The sequence below is a fragment of the Hordeum vulgare genome, chromosome 2H, assembly GCF_904849725.1.
Source record: "Hordeum vulgare subsp. vulgare chromosome 2H, MorexV3_pseudomolecules_assembly, whole genome shotgun sequence".
NCBI classification, from domain to species: Eukaryota; Viridiplantae; Streptophyta; class Magnoliopsida; order Poales; family Poaceae; genus Hordeum; species Hordeum vulgare.
The window spans coordinates 16,614,347-16,631,559 of NC_058519.1; the positions used below are offsets into that span (position 1 = coordinate 16,614,347).

General features: G+C 44.8%; 1 protein-coding gene and 2 pseudogenes across 2 annotated transcripts; 1 reads left to right on the forward strand and 2 right to left on the reverse strand.

Moving 5' to 3' along the window:
* Positions 1-243: 243 nt before the first annotated feature.
* LOC123429240 lies at positions 244-1,349 on the forward strand (annotated as a pseudogene).
* Positions 1,350-2,871: 1,522 nt separating this feature from the next.
* On the reverse strand, positions 2,872-6,507 carry LOC123424479. Its single transcript, XM_045108097.1, has 3 exons — positions 5,564-6,507; positions 5,293-5,424; positions 2,872-3,399 (listed from the first exon to the last, which is right to left on the reverse strand). The coding sequence occupies exons 1-3, from the start codon at positions 6,428-6,430 to the stop codon at positions 2,995-2,997; spliced, it is 1,404 nt and encodes a 467-aa protein (XP_044964032.1). The 5' UTR covers positions 6,431-6,507; the 3' UTR covers positions 2,872-2,994.
* Positions 6,508-9,890: 3,383 nt separating this feature from the next.
* Positions 9,891-14,159, reverse strand: LOC123429241 (annotated as a pseudogene). Its single transcript, XR_006622633.1, has 3 exons — positions 13,160-14,159; positions 12,917-13,060; positions 9,891-10,672 (listed from the first exon to the last, which is right to left on the reverse strand). The product of XR_006622633.1 is annotated as a putative F-box protein At1g67390 (transcript).
* Between the last annotated feature and the right edge of the window lie 3,054 nt (positions 14,160-17,213).

Genomic DNA, 17,213 nt, shown 5'->3' on the forward strand with positions numbered 1-17,213 from the left:
GTGTGTCTCATTTTATACTATCTGGCCGGCCACCATAATCCACGGCAATGCAAAAGCCCATATTCACAAACAACTTCGTACAAGCACCGTATCTCTCTATCTATCTCCTATTTTAACACGTACATTACACTATATATACCGCCAAGTACCATCCAGCAAACCAGACCAAAGTACAGAGACTTGCCACCCTAGGTTGCATCCGTCTCTCTAGTACTATCAGTGTAGTCCACTGCCTAACCGAAGATGGCCATCCACAAGGTTTCTCTTCTTGCCATCCTCGGTTTCATCTGCCTCTATGGCACTGTCATTGCAGCTCGTGAGCTGAACGATGACTTGTTGATGGTGGTGAAACATGAGGACTGGATGGCTTAGTACGGTCGTCTGTACAAGGACACCGCTGAGAAGGCCCGTCGATTTGAGGTTTTCAAAGCCAACGTCCAATTCATTGAGACATTCAATGCCAAGAATCACAAGTTCTGGCTCAGCGTCAACCAGTTCGCTGATATCAGCAATGACGAGTTCAGGACAACCAAAACAAACAAGGGGTTCAAAGCAAACCCCATGCGAGTCCTTTCTACAGGATTCAGGTATGAGAACTTGAGTTTTGATGCCCTTCCAACAACGATGGACTGGAGGGCCAAGGGAGCCGTCACTCCTATCAAGTATCAAGGCCAGTGCGGTAAGTCAAAAAACATTGTGATGCATTGCATATATTTGGTAATATTTTCTGGGATAACACTATAACAACATAATTATTTCTAGGCTGTTGTTGGGCATTTTCTGTTGTTGCCGCGACTGAGGGCATTGTAAAACTGAAAACCGGGAAGTTGATCTCACTGTCGGAGCAAGAGTTAGTTGACTGTGATGTTCATGGTGAAGACCAAGGCTGCGAGGGAGGACTCATGGATGATGCCTTCAAATTCATTGTCAAGAATGGGGGCCTTACTACGGAGTCCAGCTACCCATATACAGCAGCTGACGATAAGTACAAGGCTGGATCCAACAGTGCAGCAACCATCACCGGCTTTGAAGATGTGCCTGCCAATAACTAGGGCGCCCTTATGAAGGCTATGGCAAACCAGCCAGTATCTGTAGCTGTGGACGGAGGTGACATGACGTTCCAATTCTACTCTGGTGGGGTGATGACTGGGTCATGTGGCACTGACTTGGACCATGGAATTGCAGCCATTGGATATGGAAAGACTAGTGATGGCACAAGCTATTGGTTGTTGAAGAATTCATGGGGCACAACTTGGGGTGAAGATGGATACTTGAGAATGGAGAAAGACATTGCAAACAAGAAGGGCATGTGTGGTCTTGCCATGGAGCCCTCTTACCCCACAAAATAGGAAGATTGTCAAATGCCACATAGTCATGCATATGTACAGTTCTCAAATAACTAAGGTTCCCATATCCTATGTATAGTTCATATGTGTTCGTAAATTCTGTATGATGATGTATCTTATGTACAGGAATCACGTGCATAAGTGTGCATATATTCTTATACTTTGTAAATTAATTCCAAGTGAGATATATTGTACGTGAGAAGTTGACAAAGAATTATGTTGAGTGCAGCATTTCGGTGGCTAGGCTCATCTGCATCTGGTAAAAAAATCAAAACAAATACTACAAAAGTTTAAAGAATTCCAGATATTTTCCCATGGTAGATAAGTTCTCGCATGAGGTCCGTTCCAATTTTCAAATCATTTGGACATCTGTGTCTTCATGCAAAAGGGGGGATGGCACAAGATCCTCACATAAATGCTCTAAAGCTCCCAACCCCGGTGCATTTATATCAGAATCATTCATAGGTTTTACGGCTGCAATAAGAGTGCATGTTGTATATGCACATCAATAAGAGTGCATGTTGTATATGCAGGCAAAATCCAATGTGAAATTGACGCATCACATCAAAGGATTCATACACAAAGTAATGGATACTTGAGGCCAAAAAAATTACACATCACATCGGTCCACTTCTTCTTTGCCGAGTCAAGAAGCAATGCAATGTGGAGAAAGGTGTAACAGCACCCGGGTGCCTATACACCTTCTACGAACAGTAAAATCAAAAAAAAAGGAAAAATGTTTAAAAAACTGAAACTTTGCAACATATTAGATGGTCAAACTTTGTAGGTTCTAACAAGTTTTCATGCCAAAATATCATGTAAAGAAAGGTGTACAAACAAGTTTCAGATTTCAGTGCTAAAAGTGCTCAAAATTTGAAGTACTAAAATGTTTTTCCTCTGTAGAACTCCTCAAATGTTTTTTTTGGAATTAAAAGATGCAAGCACCTAGAAAGTTTGATTATCTTTGATCTTGCAAAGTTTCAGATTTTTTCGATTTTTTTTCTATTTGTTTTGGTGTTACTGTTCATAGAGGGTGCTTAGGCACTCGGATGCTGAAAATCCTCTCTCATGCAATGTGAAAACACAGACCAAAGAAAATTTCTAACCGAATGATAAAAAAGATATGAGTACCACAGGTAACAACATATTTAGAGAAACTAATATAACCTACAGTAATAGGATTGACAATCTCAATGAGATATGCAGGCAAAATGCCTGAAATGAAATGGTACCTCCTGGTGTATTAAGCCATATTGATCAAAGATATTTAGCCATGCAGTGCAAAGGTATATATCTGATCATAACAATGCATGCCTAAAGATAATTGGAATGTTTCGTTGATAATTGATCTGCATGACAATCAGAACAACAGGATGCACAAAAGGCGGTTGAAACATGTTGCTGCTGCACTCAAAAGTTGCAAGGAGTATATACTGTAGGAAACTGATGATACAGGTTACACGGCAAGCAAACTATCATCACTGCATAGTATTTCTGATTTTGCAACCGAACATCGGACCACGAATTTCACGCAAGTCTTAAATATGATAGTAATACCAACAAGTCAGGACACAGGTTAGCAGAAGAAGCAGATACAAGGCAGGCTTTCATAGGTCACATCCGAAAAACTTCCATTGCTCCACAGATATTAAGCATTGTGGCGAATATGCACCACTGAGAAAGGGTCCTCAAAGGAGTAATCGGTACCTGTCTTGAAGCTCCAGGGCTTGCCTCCTTCAGGGCCTGTGCTCCCGAGAAGCACCACTTCGCAGTAACTACTAGCCATCTTCTTAGAAGCTTCTTGCGCTTTATGAGTCGCCTCATCCATCGAGAATGACGTGAAGCTCGGGTTAGCCATGGAGACGGACGCAGTGCTCAGCACCCTCGCGTTCCGGAAGAAGAACTTGAGGAAGGCAACCTCCCCGAGCTCCCCTCGGAATTCTTTGTAAGAGAACACCTTGATGCACGACTTGATGTTTTCAGTGGGCTTGACCAGCTTCCAAAAGTTGAGATTCAGCCTGGCACTGCCAGCTTCATAATCACCTTTTTCAGACTGCATGAAAAAAATCAATTAGATCACTCAACAGTTCAGCTATGATAACTCATGCTGAGTATATAATGCAAATTAATAGCATGCAGTGCCTCATATTAATTGGGAAAGCATCTGATGAAGGTGACAGATATTGTGCTCAAAGGAAGCCCCAACCTATGTCGTGAATCACATAATGTACATTATACTACCAGGCATACCTAGATGCTACCCCATATGCCGTAACACACAGTAGCTTGATTTCACTGATATGTGGTAGATATGCCGTAGAGGCTACAGATTACCATGTGTAGGGATAAACAAAGTACCAAGTAGTCCATTACTACAGAAAACCGCAACTAAGGTTGCCTCGTTATTACAGTTCATGTATAACAAATTGAGAAGTGAGGCTACAGATTAGAGCTGCAGTGTAGCTCTCCTAACACATGCACGACTTTCCAAATATATTCTTCAAGAAGAATTTTCAGATATAAGTCATTACACCTTCTTTGTAATTAGTTAATCAGACACAACTGCCTGATCTGATGCAACATCGAAGCAAAGCTTCGATATGGCATAATGGCGTGCTATACAGACCTCCAGATAACTGTAATGCAGCAATAATACAGGCCCTGATATGCCATAACAGGTGTTGGGTGTCACTTGTAAAATTCACAACAGAAATACAGGCCCTGAAGGTGGGGATTGCTTTCCCAAAGTTGGTGTAGTGTGAGTAGAGAAAACCTGATGGCTGATAATAAATAGAATGCTTGACATTTAAGCTGTAATTGATGAAAGAAGTTATATATCATATTTGCCAATTATGCCTAGTCATGTACTCATGTTATCATGACCTTATGCATGGCCAAATTACTTATGATAGCCTCCCTAGATAAAGAAAGAAATCACATTTCACAAAATTGACTCGACAAAGCTATCCAAATCAGTGATCAATACTTTCACATGTGAAATTAGCAGAAAGTAACAACTACCAAGTAGCCTAGTACTGCAAAGACCAGAGAAAGGTCAAAAATTGAGATGGTGTATGCGCTACGCAGCCTCTCTCAGAGTCTGAATGATGCCATGACAAGTTGCACAGTATTGCCAGAGATGGCAGTGGACTATTCATGTGCTTGCTACCATTGTCGACCGTAACTAAAACATGGTCCCAAGCAATCAAGGCTGCCGCTGAAGAAACCAAATGCATATTCCACATTGACGGAGGTCCTAACCATGTGTGCATATATTACCCTCAAAAAACATGTGCATATATTGTGAGATTTACTCTTTAAAATAAAGTTCCAGAAGTGAGCCATGTCAAACAACTTACTATTAATCCATGGAGAAGTGCCCGACAATTTTAGAGTATTATGGTAAAATTCCACACAGACCTCCAAAAAACTGTAGGTTGCATCATGTGTAAATTAAATACAGTAAGTCAGAAACGAGCACCGCATTCAACTTGCAACATCCACAGCAAGAATACTGCTAACTACTCCCTCCGTTCCTAAATATAAGTCTTTTTAGAGGTTTCACTAATGGACTACATATGGATGTATATAGACATACTTTAGAGTGTAGATTCATTCATTTTGCTCCGTATGTAGACACTTAGTGAAATCTCTTAAAGGACTTATATTTAGGAACGGAGGGAGTAGTAGAGTGTGATATATGACCACGATGTGAGATGCGAAAACAAGAAAGTATGGGTTTGCATCAAGTAAATAAGCAAAGCAATCGACATCAGGATAAGTGCATAGTACGTTATCTGCTGCAAATAATCAATCAGAATTCAGAAGTTGAAAACACACCATCTGAAGTGAACAAAAGCTACAAAGATTCTACACATAAGAAGACATAGTGGAAACCGGCCGGTATGAATGTAAGGAAAACATGAAATGAAAAGAAAAGAATCACCATGATGTGCAGTGCCTCCAAATTGGGAAAGCAGGCGAGGAAGGAGGGAACCATCTTGGCATTGCTGTGGTTTCCGAAACGCACATTCAGACTCAGGAACTTGACGCTGGTGGCCATGCTGCCTGGGCTCGCCTTGATGAACCCAATTGAATTTGAACAAAGAAAAAAAGGTCACACATTTAGTCATCACGCTCGTCCATCCATCAGCAGGACATTTTGCTAACTGAACAAATTGTTAGACTGCATGCAGGCCAGAGATGTATGTACAGACCATGCCGATGGTGTCTCCGATCTCTAGGATGGTGTTCCCTGGCTCCAGCATTCCTAATGCTTGCAGCTTGGGAGCATCGCCGATCGTGACCCTGGTGCACAAGCCGCCGGCGTTGCTCCGGAACCCCTCCAGGATGAGCCGCTCGAGGCGAGGAGCCTCCACCACGGCAATGTCCTCAAGAGCAGAGCCGCAAATTTGGACGCACCGGAGGCTCTGACTGACGAGGCCAAGTCTCAGCCCCTTGCTGGATCCATGGATGTTCAGTGTCTCCAGGACGGGGCTCTGGGCGACGACGAAGTCGATGTCGCCGTCCTCCACGACGACGCTGCAGAGGCCGAGCTCCCGGAGACGGGGGAAGGAGGCGCTGCGCGGCGACCCGGCCACGTCCGGGAACTTCCAGAGGCCGATGTAGAGGCAGGCGAGGCTGGCGATGCCGAAGAGCGCGGCCGGGAGGGGCACGTCGAGCGGCCACGGGCGGTTGACGAGGACGAGCTCCTGGACGCCCCTGGTGGCGAGGAGCTGGAGCCAGCGCGCGAGCTGGGCCTGGTACGCGCCCGTGTGGCTGCTGGTGAGACGGACGTGGGGGATGGGCCCCGTGTGCGCCTCGAGGATGGTGGAGACGGCGGCGACGATGGCCGGAGAGTCGGCGGGCGTGGGGGGAAAGACGCTGCCTTTGGGGCGGAGGTGGGCGTCGTTGAGGATGACGCCGTCGGAGGCGGGGAGGGCGGGGACGAGCTCGGTGCAGATGTAGGTGAGTAGCTGCTCCGTGGATCGGTCCACCTCCTGCGGGTCCAAGCCCTTCCTCCGCAGATCGTCCTCCGTCGAGGGGTCGACGTTGGTGAACGGCGAATGCCGGGGACCGGCCATGGTCGGCGGCGGATGCGCCGGCGAGGGTTTGGGGATTTGGGGGTGGCCAATGAGTGAAGCGGGGCGTGCTCTGTGAGTGTGAGTGACTGAGGGAGTGAAGCGGATGGTGGGCCTTAAATAGGGCTTTCTTTTTTTACTTGGGCCGAATTACAACGTAGAGAACATACAAGGTCTATTTAAAATACGATTGAAGTTGGAGAGCATCCACATTGATGAAGTCGTCGTAGGTAACTCGTCATCGACAGGGAAACGTCAAAGCTGGGATTTGAACTTGCTATCAACCATTGTTGCGACCACCGGCGAAGCGTTGGCGGGACAAGGAGGGTCGTGGCCCCCCTTCCAAGTAAAAAATTGCAAGGATATACTCCTCCGAAGCCTAAACTCCCTAATAACCTTCCGACCACCTTAATCTCTCTAGCTCTTTTGGCCCCTGCTTATATTTGGATCATGCTCCGCCACTGGCTGCGACCATAGTCATCGTCTTTGTTCTCACAACCCTCGCTCCTTCGGACTTGTGGTGGTCATCGGAAGAAAAGTGGGGATGTGTGTATTCCATTCTTTGTCGGGAAGGAGCTCGATCCTGCAACGGCATGGCTCGGGAGGCGGTTTGCTAGCTAGAGCAGGCCGATGAGGCGGCTCGGAGCTCGCGAGGATGGTAACAGCGGCTTTTTAGATGGTTCCAATGACGGCATTGGGGACAGGGAAAGAGCCATGAAACGTTGCAGAAGTGACGAATTTTGCAAGATGAGGAGTGAACAAGATAAAGATGGCACGGCTTTTTGGAGGCCCTAATAGGGCAAGGTGTTTTTTTGTTGGAAGACGACACAGAAGTATTGTAGGAAGAGGTGATGGTTGGGAGAGGAAAGTGGGCCCGACAATAAAAATGGTATTGAGAGCGGGGTTGAGGGAATGCAAAACTTTCATTTTTTTTATTGAGATGAATGGGCTATTTTTGGAAATTAAATGGTTTTAGTGGTTCTGCTCTAATCCACATATTGTACTCTTCCGACTACTTAATGTTTTTGTTATTTATACGCTCGTTATTAGTGTTTTTACTTTGGTTTTTTTATTTGATTCATTGAGTATTTCATTTTTTTAAGCTATATGATTATTTCTATTTTGTGCAAATGGAATTAACTCAGATTTCACGTTTTACATAGATTTCAAATAGAATTAACTGAGAAAGGTTGCATTTAGTTTTTCTTCTTTTTTCTTTACTTTCCATGTTTTAGTTTCGTGTTCACTTATATATATTTTTTGAATGTTTTTCAAATTTATTTATAATTTTGAAGATAGTGAAAATAATTTAAATTCTTGAGAATTTTTTAAAAATCTTAAATGTTCTATTCAAAATTGTGAACATTTTTAAAAATATGTGAATACTTTTTAATATTTGTGAACATTTATGAAATTACAATCTGTTTTAGTTACGTGAATAATTTTAAAAATTTGTGCCATTTTATAAAAATCATAGATGATTATAAAACTCATGAACATTTTTTGGAATACTTGAATATTGTCGTATCCATGAAGAATTTCTAAATTTACGAACATTGTTAAATACATGAATTTTGAGAGCCGCATTGTGTCTTCTAACCTGTATTAAAGTTATGGTCGGGGATGACACTGTAACTCTGGTCTTAGATCGCAGACGATCTGAAAATAAGGTGATCACTCTAAGTCTGAGAGCATCTTCAGCCGTTCGGCCCTATAGGGGGCTTGAAATAGAGCCGTTTGGGGCGCTTTGGCGAAAAAATCAACGTGGAGGGGCTCGGGTTCCCAATCGCCCCCCTCCCCCCAAGGTCGCCCCCAGCCGCCGATTTCGGCTCATTTTCGATGTAAGTTGGCCTAATTTCAACCTAAATTTGTACCAATTTCGGTACATATTCGACGTACTTCGGCAATAATTCAATAAATGCTTATTTTCTATCACATAGTTCATCATAGAGATCAATACAAATCAAAATAATTCAACAAATCAATATAAATAAAAAAATCAACAAATAAAAACTCATAATTCATCACACATCGAGCTAGGCATTGTCCTAGAGCCTCCATAGATGCTCCACCAAATCGTGCTGCAGTTGTTTATACACTTGTGTGTCTCGGATCTCCTAACGCATGTTAAGTAAGGCAGTCCAGGTTGCTGACAGCTGGTGATCAACTTCAGTACAATCCTGAGGAAGAGCTTCCGGCTCATCCGATAATGGCGCTGAAATACTTTGTCGCCGTGCAGAGGAGCATCGGCGAAGTAGTCAGTGTAGAGCAAGCAATAGCCTTCCAATCGATGCCTCTGCTTTACCTTCAACCGGCCCGGCGCCGAGCCACCTCGCCGCGGCTTTGCATTGCTCGCGAACAGGCCGACCAGAGCGGCGAGGATCGTGAGGTCCTCTTCGCCCTAGGTGTCAGCATCGCTTCCTCCTCCAGCAGCGCCACGAACGCCTCCTCGTCGTCGGAGTCCATCACCAAGACAAATTGCCAAACACCAGATGGGCGTGGCAGACGCGCAGCCGTTTGCGTGGCCGAAGCGCCGGAGAAGCTCGCCCAGAAGCAGGGACAAAATCACGGCGAACCCCTTCCTTTCTCAGCGTGGAGATGGCCTTTCCAGCGGTGGTAGGACGGTGGGCGGCGCCGGGATCGGCACGGCGGCGAAAGGTGTGTTGCGCGCGCGTGGATGGGGGGTAATCTGGTGGTGAGGAAATGTTTTCCGCCTGACTGTGGGGCCCACACATCGTTTTTCCTTCCGCCGGATCCTGCAAGCGCCCCAGCACACTGGGTTCGGTCTGGGAACGCCGGACCTAAAAATGGGCCCAATCGGCGAAAATCGGCGTCCTCGAAACGCGACTAGGGGGTTTTCAGCGCCGGCGGAAAGAAACACGCCCGAAGGGGCCTGTTGGGGGCGCGGCTGGAGATGATCTAAGTCGGGCGATGTCAATGTGTTTTTTGTTTTAACTTTCATGTTTTGTATTTTTTTTCCTCATTTATGTTCGTCATTTTTTCTCTTATTTCTATGATCTGAAAATAGTTAGCACTACTTGAGCCAAGTCTTGTTTCTCTTAACTTTCAATTATTTGTGTTTTACTTGACCATGGACCAAATCTATAGGTTAGAAGACATCAGGCTCGGAGTCATTACTTTACTTATTCTCAATATGGTATTTTGAGGAAACAAGATTCAAATAAACTCTAGAAACAAAGTAAAAAAAAAAAACTTTTAGTAAATAATTCAGCAATAACCAAAAAAAGGAAGATTTGCACAAATAAAAAGTAAAAAAAGGATAAGAGAACTTTAAGTGTTAAGAGAATCCGCCGCCATAGCAAACACTTCATTTACTCATGTTTGAACAGACACTCCAAAATAACAGTACGAAACTATGAACCTGACGGCTCGTTCTTACCAGCAGTATTCGCAGAACTTGGCCCGCAGTAATCGCCAAAAAATTCAGATACGACGTGACAAATCAAACTGCAACAACTATGGTATTACTCTTATTGCAAACTGTTTTTCACAAGTTGTGCATTATGTCTCAACACAAATAAACATGCAGGAAAAAAGATGTTAAGCTTTGTAGTTGATCACATGATAAACATGAGCAATATATAAATATATCATCACCAAATCACAATCAGCAACTCCAAGCAATGGAACATTTCAAGGAGCATACGAAACTGATCGACACGGGTTACATTACATGGCAAGTCACGAATATCAGCTGATTAGTCTGCTGCTTACCAGGCACCAAGCCTCAAATTTGACAGACCGTCGCAAGGGTAGCACAGCGAGCAACAGATACCGCCGCACTTCACAGTTTGCATAAAAAAACTGATCCACTTCTCCACAGAAACTATAAGCTCAGCTGTCCTCCTCCCTCACCGTAAACGGGTCCTCGAAGGAGAAATCTGCCCCGATTTTGAGGCTCCAAGCCACTGCAGGATGGCTACTCCAGATGATGCACTTTTTGCAGGATTTACATGCAATGTTTCTAGCGCTGTATTGCGCCTTGACAAACGCCTCGTCCTCCGAGAACGGCGTGGAGCTTGGATTGGCCATGAAAATAGCTACCATCTCCATCACCCGCGCACTCCGAAAGACGTACTCCAGGAAGCCAACCTCGCCACGGTCCCCTTTGAACTCACGGAAAGTCATCACGTTGACGCGCGAGACGACGTTCTCAATGGGACCAGACTCCTCCCAGAACTTGACGGTGAGGTGTTCACCAGTTGATTTATCACATTTATCACTCTGCAAACAAATAGATAAATCGATCAACAGTTGGAAAAGCATCTGAGGAAGACTGACATGACGAATAAAATTAGTTATGTTCTTGCAGAAATGACAGATCAATAATACTTCCATGCATTAAACCAGCACAAAGCAGCAAGTAGCATACTGGAACAGGAAAAAAACTCTGCTGGTGTTGTCAGCATATATACAGCCTCTCACGTACAACAAATTTTAAAATAAGCCAGCAAATTCCATTCTACCGTGGAGGTCTTAAACTGTTTGCCAGATGTGAGCCATGACAACCAGTTCAGAATTGATTACTTAATCGAAGACAAGTGCCAAACACATTTTGCAATTACCGAGTGGCATTACAGCACAAACCTCCAGTCTCCAGGAAACTGTATGCAGAACAGATGCTAGTTTAATCAGTTTGCTATAATAAGCATTGCGTGCCATTCGCATCATCCACATTCCACAGCACAAATACTTCTAGCTAGCTAGTATGAGGAACATGAGAAAAACTGAAAAAGAAAATCTGGACATGCCAGAAAATCAAGCAAAGCAATAGAAATCACTGTGCCGCGTACGATGATTTGCATCCGATTTTGATACGACACTGTTCAAAAAGTTATGTGTGGCAGAGAATGCAGCAATGAGGCCGGATTGAGCGATGTACAAAGATCAGACCCCATATTGTCGTATGTATAGTGGTTTCACAACCAAAATAATGACACGATGAAGTGTGGCACAGCAAAACTTCGGTAATAAATGTCTTTACAATAAAGAGATGAACAAGCAAGGCCATAGTTCTAATTTCTAAATGTGTACTCTAGTCTGCGTGCATACAGACGACCTGATGGCTGAGAACAAATAGCAATGCTTGGCAAGGCAATTGAACACCATAAGCAACAAAATCTGCTGCAAGATGGGAAAAACTTTCAAGTCACGCGTAGAGGAAATTATCAATATTGTAAGCAGAGCAAGAAAAGTATAAGCTGAAATAAATTCGTCCGTACACTGTTTACATTCGCTGTCTGGAAAGAAAAGGTTTGACAAGGCAATTGCATTATTATACTATTATGAAAGTCCTTTTTTGAGAGCGCATAGAGAATTTTTGCAGCTAAGACTCAGAATGTACACCGTATACAGAGCTAACTGCTCAGTACAAAATACTGCAAATTATACCGGTCCATAACTAAATGCTAGATCCAATTGTGGGAGATGTCACAACTAGGAACCTCGACAACAACTCTATACTTCAACGGATGAAAGTACCCGAATGTAATAATTACTAAGGCCATGTTTGTTTGGGCTTGAGCTTTGGCTTCTGGAGCATAAATAGCCTAGTAGTGCGGAGAGAGAGAAAAGAAAGAATGGTAAGATCTGAGCATAATTCATGGACAGCAAATTAAGATCTACGTGAGGCTGCAAACTTTAGTCTTAACAGCAGTTTATCAGACTTTGATAAGAATTTCCAGATGTGAGTCACACTAGCCTCTTTCTATAATAAATTAATCGGAGATAAATTCCTAAGATCCTGATATGATAAAACTAGCGTACTAGCATCAATATAGCGATTGTGGTAATATCTATACCAGAAAAGACTCGGGAAACTGTCTACTTGAATGTGCTAGTTTACCATGTGAAACTTACATACAAGTCTATAATAAGCATGGCATCTGTTACAGTACCATAGCACAGATACAAGTAACTTGTAAGAAGACTGTGAGAAACACTAGAACAAGAAAATATGAACATACGTAAAGAAGTAAAGCACTATAAATCAAGGTATCAGTATATATATCTAGATTGTCGAAAAGACTAGACGGTGGCTGAGAATAAATGGCAAGGCATGAAAGTTAACCTATAACTGGTCAAATATGTTATGCGTCATACTCACTCCGCTCCTAAGTCCTAAATATAAGTCTTTGTAGAGATTTCACTAGTGGACTACATACGGATGTATATAGACATACTTTAGAGTGTACATTCAATCATTTTGCTCCGTATGTAGACATCTAGTGAAATCACTTAAAAGACTTATATTTAGGAACGGAGGGAGTACATTACAGTGGACAATACCAAGAAGACCATGTAAACTAAAGAGCTAGCTATCACAACGACTGACTTGAAATATGCAATCAATCATAAACTGCAGTCTCTCCGCGACCACATATAAAGAGCTTATCAGCCTAACACAACCAGCAACAAGGAGCGAAAAATCATACAAGTATAAGCAGAACAGGGACTCGTAACGCATACCACAATATGCAGTCTCTCAGCATTGGGAAAACATTTGAGGAAGGTGGGCACCATCTTCACGTCATTGCGAACCCCGAAACGCACATTCAAAGTCAGAATCTTCACGCTTGTGAGCATGGCACTTGCGCTCGCCTTTATCCCAGGCTGAAATTTGACGAATTCAAGAAGGAACATCACACAATTGAGTGAGTCGTCAGTTGATAATATTTGGTAACTGAACCAATGGAGAGACTGGAGATGTACCATGATGACTGTTTCTCCGACCTCAAGGACCTGTCCTGGCTCTAAGTATCCAAAAATGTGCAGCTTGGGAGCATCGACAATCCTGAGCCTGGTGCACAAGCCACGGGCGATTTTGCAAGATTCAATCAGGATGAGCCTCTCGAGGCGCGGAGCCTTCACCACGGCGATGTCCTCCAGAACAGAGCCGCAGATTTGCACGCACCGGAGGCTCTGGCTGACGAGACGTAGACGCAACCCGCCATTGATGCATCCCACAATGTTGAGGATCTCCAGGACGGGGCTCCTGGCGACGAGGGAGTCGACGAGTCCCTGCTCCATTTCGACGAAGTAGAGGCCGAGCTCGCGGAGGCGGGGAAAGGAGGCGCCACGCAGTGCGGCCGTGCCCGGCAGCTTCCAGACGCCGACGTGGAGGCGGGTGAGGGTGGTGATGGTGAAGAGCGTGGCCGGGAGGGGCACGTCGAGTGGCCACGGGCGGTTGACGAGGACGAGGTCCTGGGCGCCCTTGGCGGCGAGGAGCTGGAGCCAGCGCGCGAGGCGGGCGCGGTACCCGTCCATCTGGCTGCAGATGAGGTGGACGCAGGCGAAGGGCCCCGGGTGCGCCTCGAGGATGCGGGAGACGGCGGCGGTGACGGCCGGCGAGTTGGACGGCTTGGGGCGCAAGGCCTGGGCTTTGGGGAGGAGGTGGATGTCGGCGAGGACGAGGGGCGTGGAGCGCCAGAGCGCGCGCCAGCGGGAGGAGAGCACGGCGGTGCGCGCGGCGTCCTTGACGGGGAGGCGGGCGAGGACGTTGCGTAGGACGTCGCGCGGGAGGCGGCGAGGGCGGTGAAGCGCGTGCCGTCGTAGAGGGGGCAGTTGGGGAGGTTGCTGTAGATGTAGGCTAGCATCAGCTCCGCGCATCGCTCCCTCTCGCGCGGGTCGGCCGCCGTGGCTGGGTCGGCGTTGTTGAACGGTGGCTGCAGCTGCTCGGCCATGCCCGGCGGCGGCGGCGACGGTGAGGGTTTCTGGACTTGGGTGTCGGCCGTCGGCTGTGTGACTGTGGTGTTTGGCTGGGCCGGCTTCCGACACAGATTTCCTAACGGGCCCATGATTATAGACCCCACTGGTCAGCCGCTGATTTGATACCTCTGTTAAGCATCTCTTACGTGGAAATTGCTAATGGAGCCTGAATTTTGAGAAGAAGAAAAAAAAATGAAAACATTACACCTTACATAGGGATCTTTTCCACAAGTGTGAAAAGTTTCATGATGTGTTTGCAATTTTTGTTGATAGCTTGATGTGAGCTACACAAAAAATCTTTATTTTTAGCACATGCACTACTCACTCTGAAGTTCATGATTTTGTTATTTTTTTTAGATTGCATGCCAACTTCATTCATAATGAAAAAAAGTACAGACTTGTAGACACCATCCCTATGTACATTTGTTTTCATATGTGATATGTTACCACCATCATGCATGTTAGCCTAGTTATACTGGGGCTAATTTAGACTATCATGCATTGGAAGAGTGGAGAGGGAGTGGACGTGCTCGCATGCTTGACCGAGTGTATCCCTCTTGGGTGCATCGACCGTGTTGTTTGCAAATGTCGACGATCCACCAACACTTGAAGCCTTGGCAAATAGAGAGGCATTGTCACTCGCGCGGGATCTCTACATTCACCATGTTTTTGTTGCTTCTTATTGGCAGGTGATAGTCGAAGCAATTAATGGAGGCATTGCAGCACCATACCGGGTGACGATACATGAAATACTGGAGCGACCATCTTCCTTTCCTTTTTATAAATTTAGTCATGAATTTAGAAGCTCGAATGTCGAGGCTCAAAACTTATTTGGTAGGTGAGAACCCGATGAACGAGTTTACGTCCGAGGGTGGCCCGATCTTCACGTCGTATGATCGGATCAGGAGGGGGGGATAACTACTAGATGCAAGAAGGAGGGATAATTAATTTTATACCTGCCAAGGTTGGATGCAACCTGTACGTAGGGATGGCTGACCGAAGCTACAAGAACTTCAACCCACTGTCCGAACAATCGCAGAACCACAAATCAGGACTAACCCACACAACACGGTCGGAACCGTAAAGCACGAATTAGGAGGAACCAGAGTCTCCTTCTCGCGAATCCGGATGAACTCACAAGAGCAAAGGTAGCTAGCAAGGATCTCTCTAGCAGTCTTGTTGCATAAGCTTGTAGCTGGATGGTTTGACAAAAGGTTCTTTAGAGGATGGGGGAAATGTGGTTTTATAGCAGGGACAACCCGCTTAGCTAGGTGTAGAAATGGTTTCAAAAGTAAGCAGGTTTGCATGGCTTCCTTGGGGGAATAAGTAGTCAACTTTGGGAGTTGTTGGAGAGCTCCTCGAAAATTCGTGAAGCCTTGACAGCCTCGACACTCTTCCACGAGAATGCTACAGCTTTTGACTCACAACTCCAAATGATGTGAGGTTTTTTGCATTGGAAATATAATTTGATGGGGCTTCTGGTGATGTAACCCTATGTCCCCGTCTCTCAACCACATGGGTATGGAACTACAAAACATCAGAGGTAAAAAAACTGATAGCATCAGCTTCACTTGAAACTTGTTTTCTCCAAACTTGTTCCTCCAAACCGGTTGCTTCAAGAGCTCATAGGTTGTTGGATTTCTTCCATGTGATACCTAAGTTCAACCAACAACAATGGGGATGAAAGCATAGTTGTGTAATCAAGATTACAAGGTAAACTTAAGTTAACGTTCACCTGGTCACTTATTAGTTTGGCGCGACTTCTTGTGATTGGACCTATAATTGTGGGAGACTTGTCGATGGTTGTGGTGTCCTCATCATCCTCTCCCTCTTGAAAAGGAGTCGTCCTCGACTCTTATGGTCCAAACTATGGAGAGAGGTCGGACACGTTGAAACTTGGACTAACACCATAATTCATCAAAAAGGTCAATCTTGTAGGCATTGTCATTGATCTTCGCAAGCACTTTGAATGGACCATCTCCACGTGGCTGCAACTTGCATTTGTGTTGATCAGGGAAACGATCCTTCTGCAGGTGTACCCACACAAGATCACCTTCTTCAAACAAAACCTTCTTTCTTCCCTTGTTTGCTCGTTTTGCATATTGTTCAGTCATCTTCTCAATATTTTCCTTGGTCTTCTCATGAATTTTCTTCACGAAGTCAGCACGCTAACTTGCATCAAGGTTAGTTCGCTCCTGCAATGGTAAAGGCAAAAGATCTATGGGAGCAGCAGGTTTGAAACCATAAACAATTTTAAAAGGACAAAATTTAGTGGCCAAATGTACCGCCATGTTGTATGCAAACTCACGTGAGGAAGACAGTCTTCCCACATCTTCATATTTTTCTTTAAAATTGCTCTCAACATTATGGACAGTGTGTGGTTCACAACTTCAGTTTGTCCATCCGTTTGTGAATGGCATGTAGTGGAAAAGAGAAGCTTTGTTCCTAGCTTTTCCCACAACGTTTTCCAAAAATAGCTCAGAAACTTGGTGTCGTGATCTGACACAATAGTGTGTGGTACTCCATGTAGCCGCACGACTTTCCTGAAAAACAAATCAGCAATGTGTGAAGCATCATCGCTCTTATGACACGGGATAAAATGAGTCATCTTGCTAACCCTATCAACCACCAAAAAAATGAATCACTCCCCCTCTTAGTGCGTGGTAATCCAAGAACAAAATCCATAGAAATATCTTCCCAAGGTGTACTAGGAATTGATAAAGGCGTATAAAGTTCATGAGGGTTTAAACATGACTTAGCTTTGCGGCAAAGCTCACAACGTAGCACGTAGCGCTCAACATCACGCCTCATCCTTGGCCAAAAGAAATGGTCAATCAACACACTCTCAGTTTTATTTGCTCCAAAATGTCCCATGAGACCACCTGCATGAGCCTCCTGCAAAAGCAACAAATGAACAGAACAATCTGGGATGCACAATTTGTTAGCTCGAAACAAGAATCCATCATGCAAGTGAAACTTTTTACAACCTTTCCCCTCACTACATTTTGAGTGTGGCTGAGCAAAATATGGGTCATTGGCATACAATTCTTTGATGCTT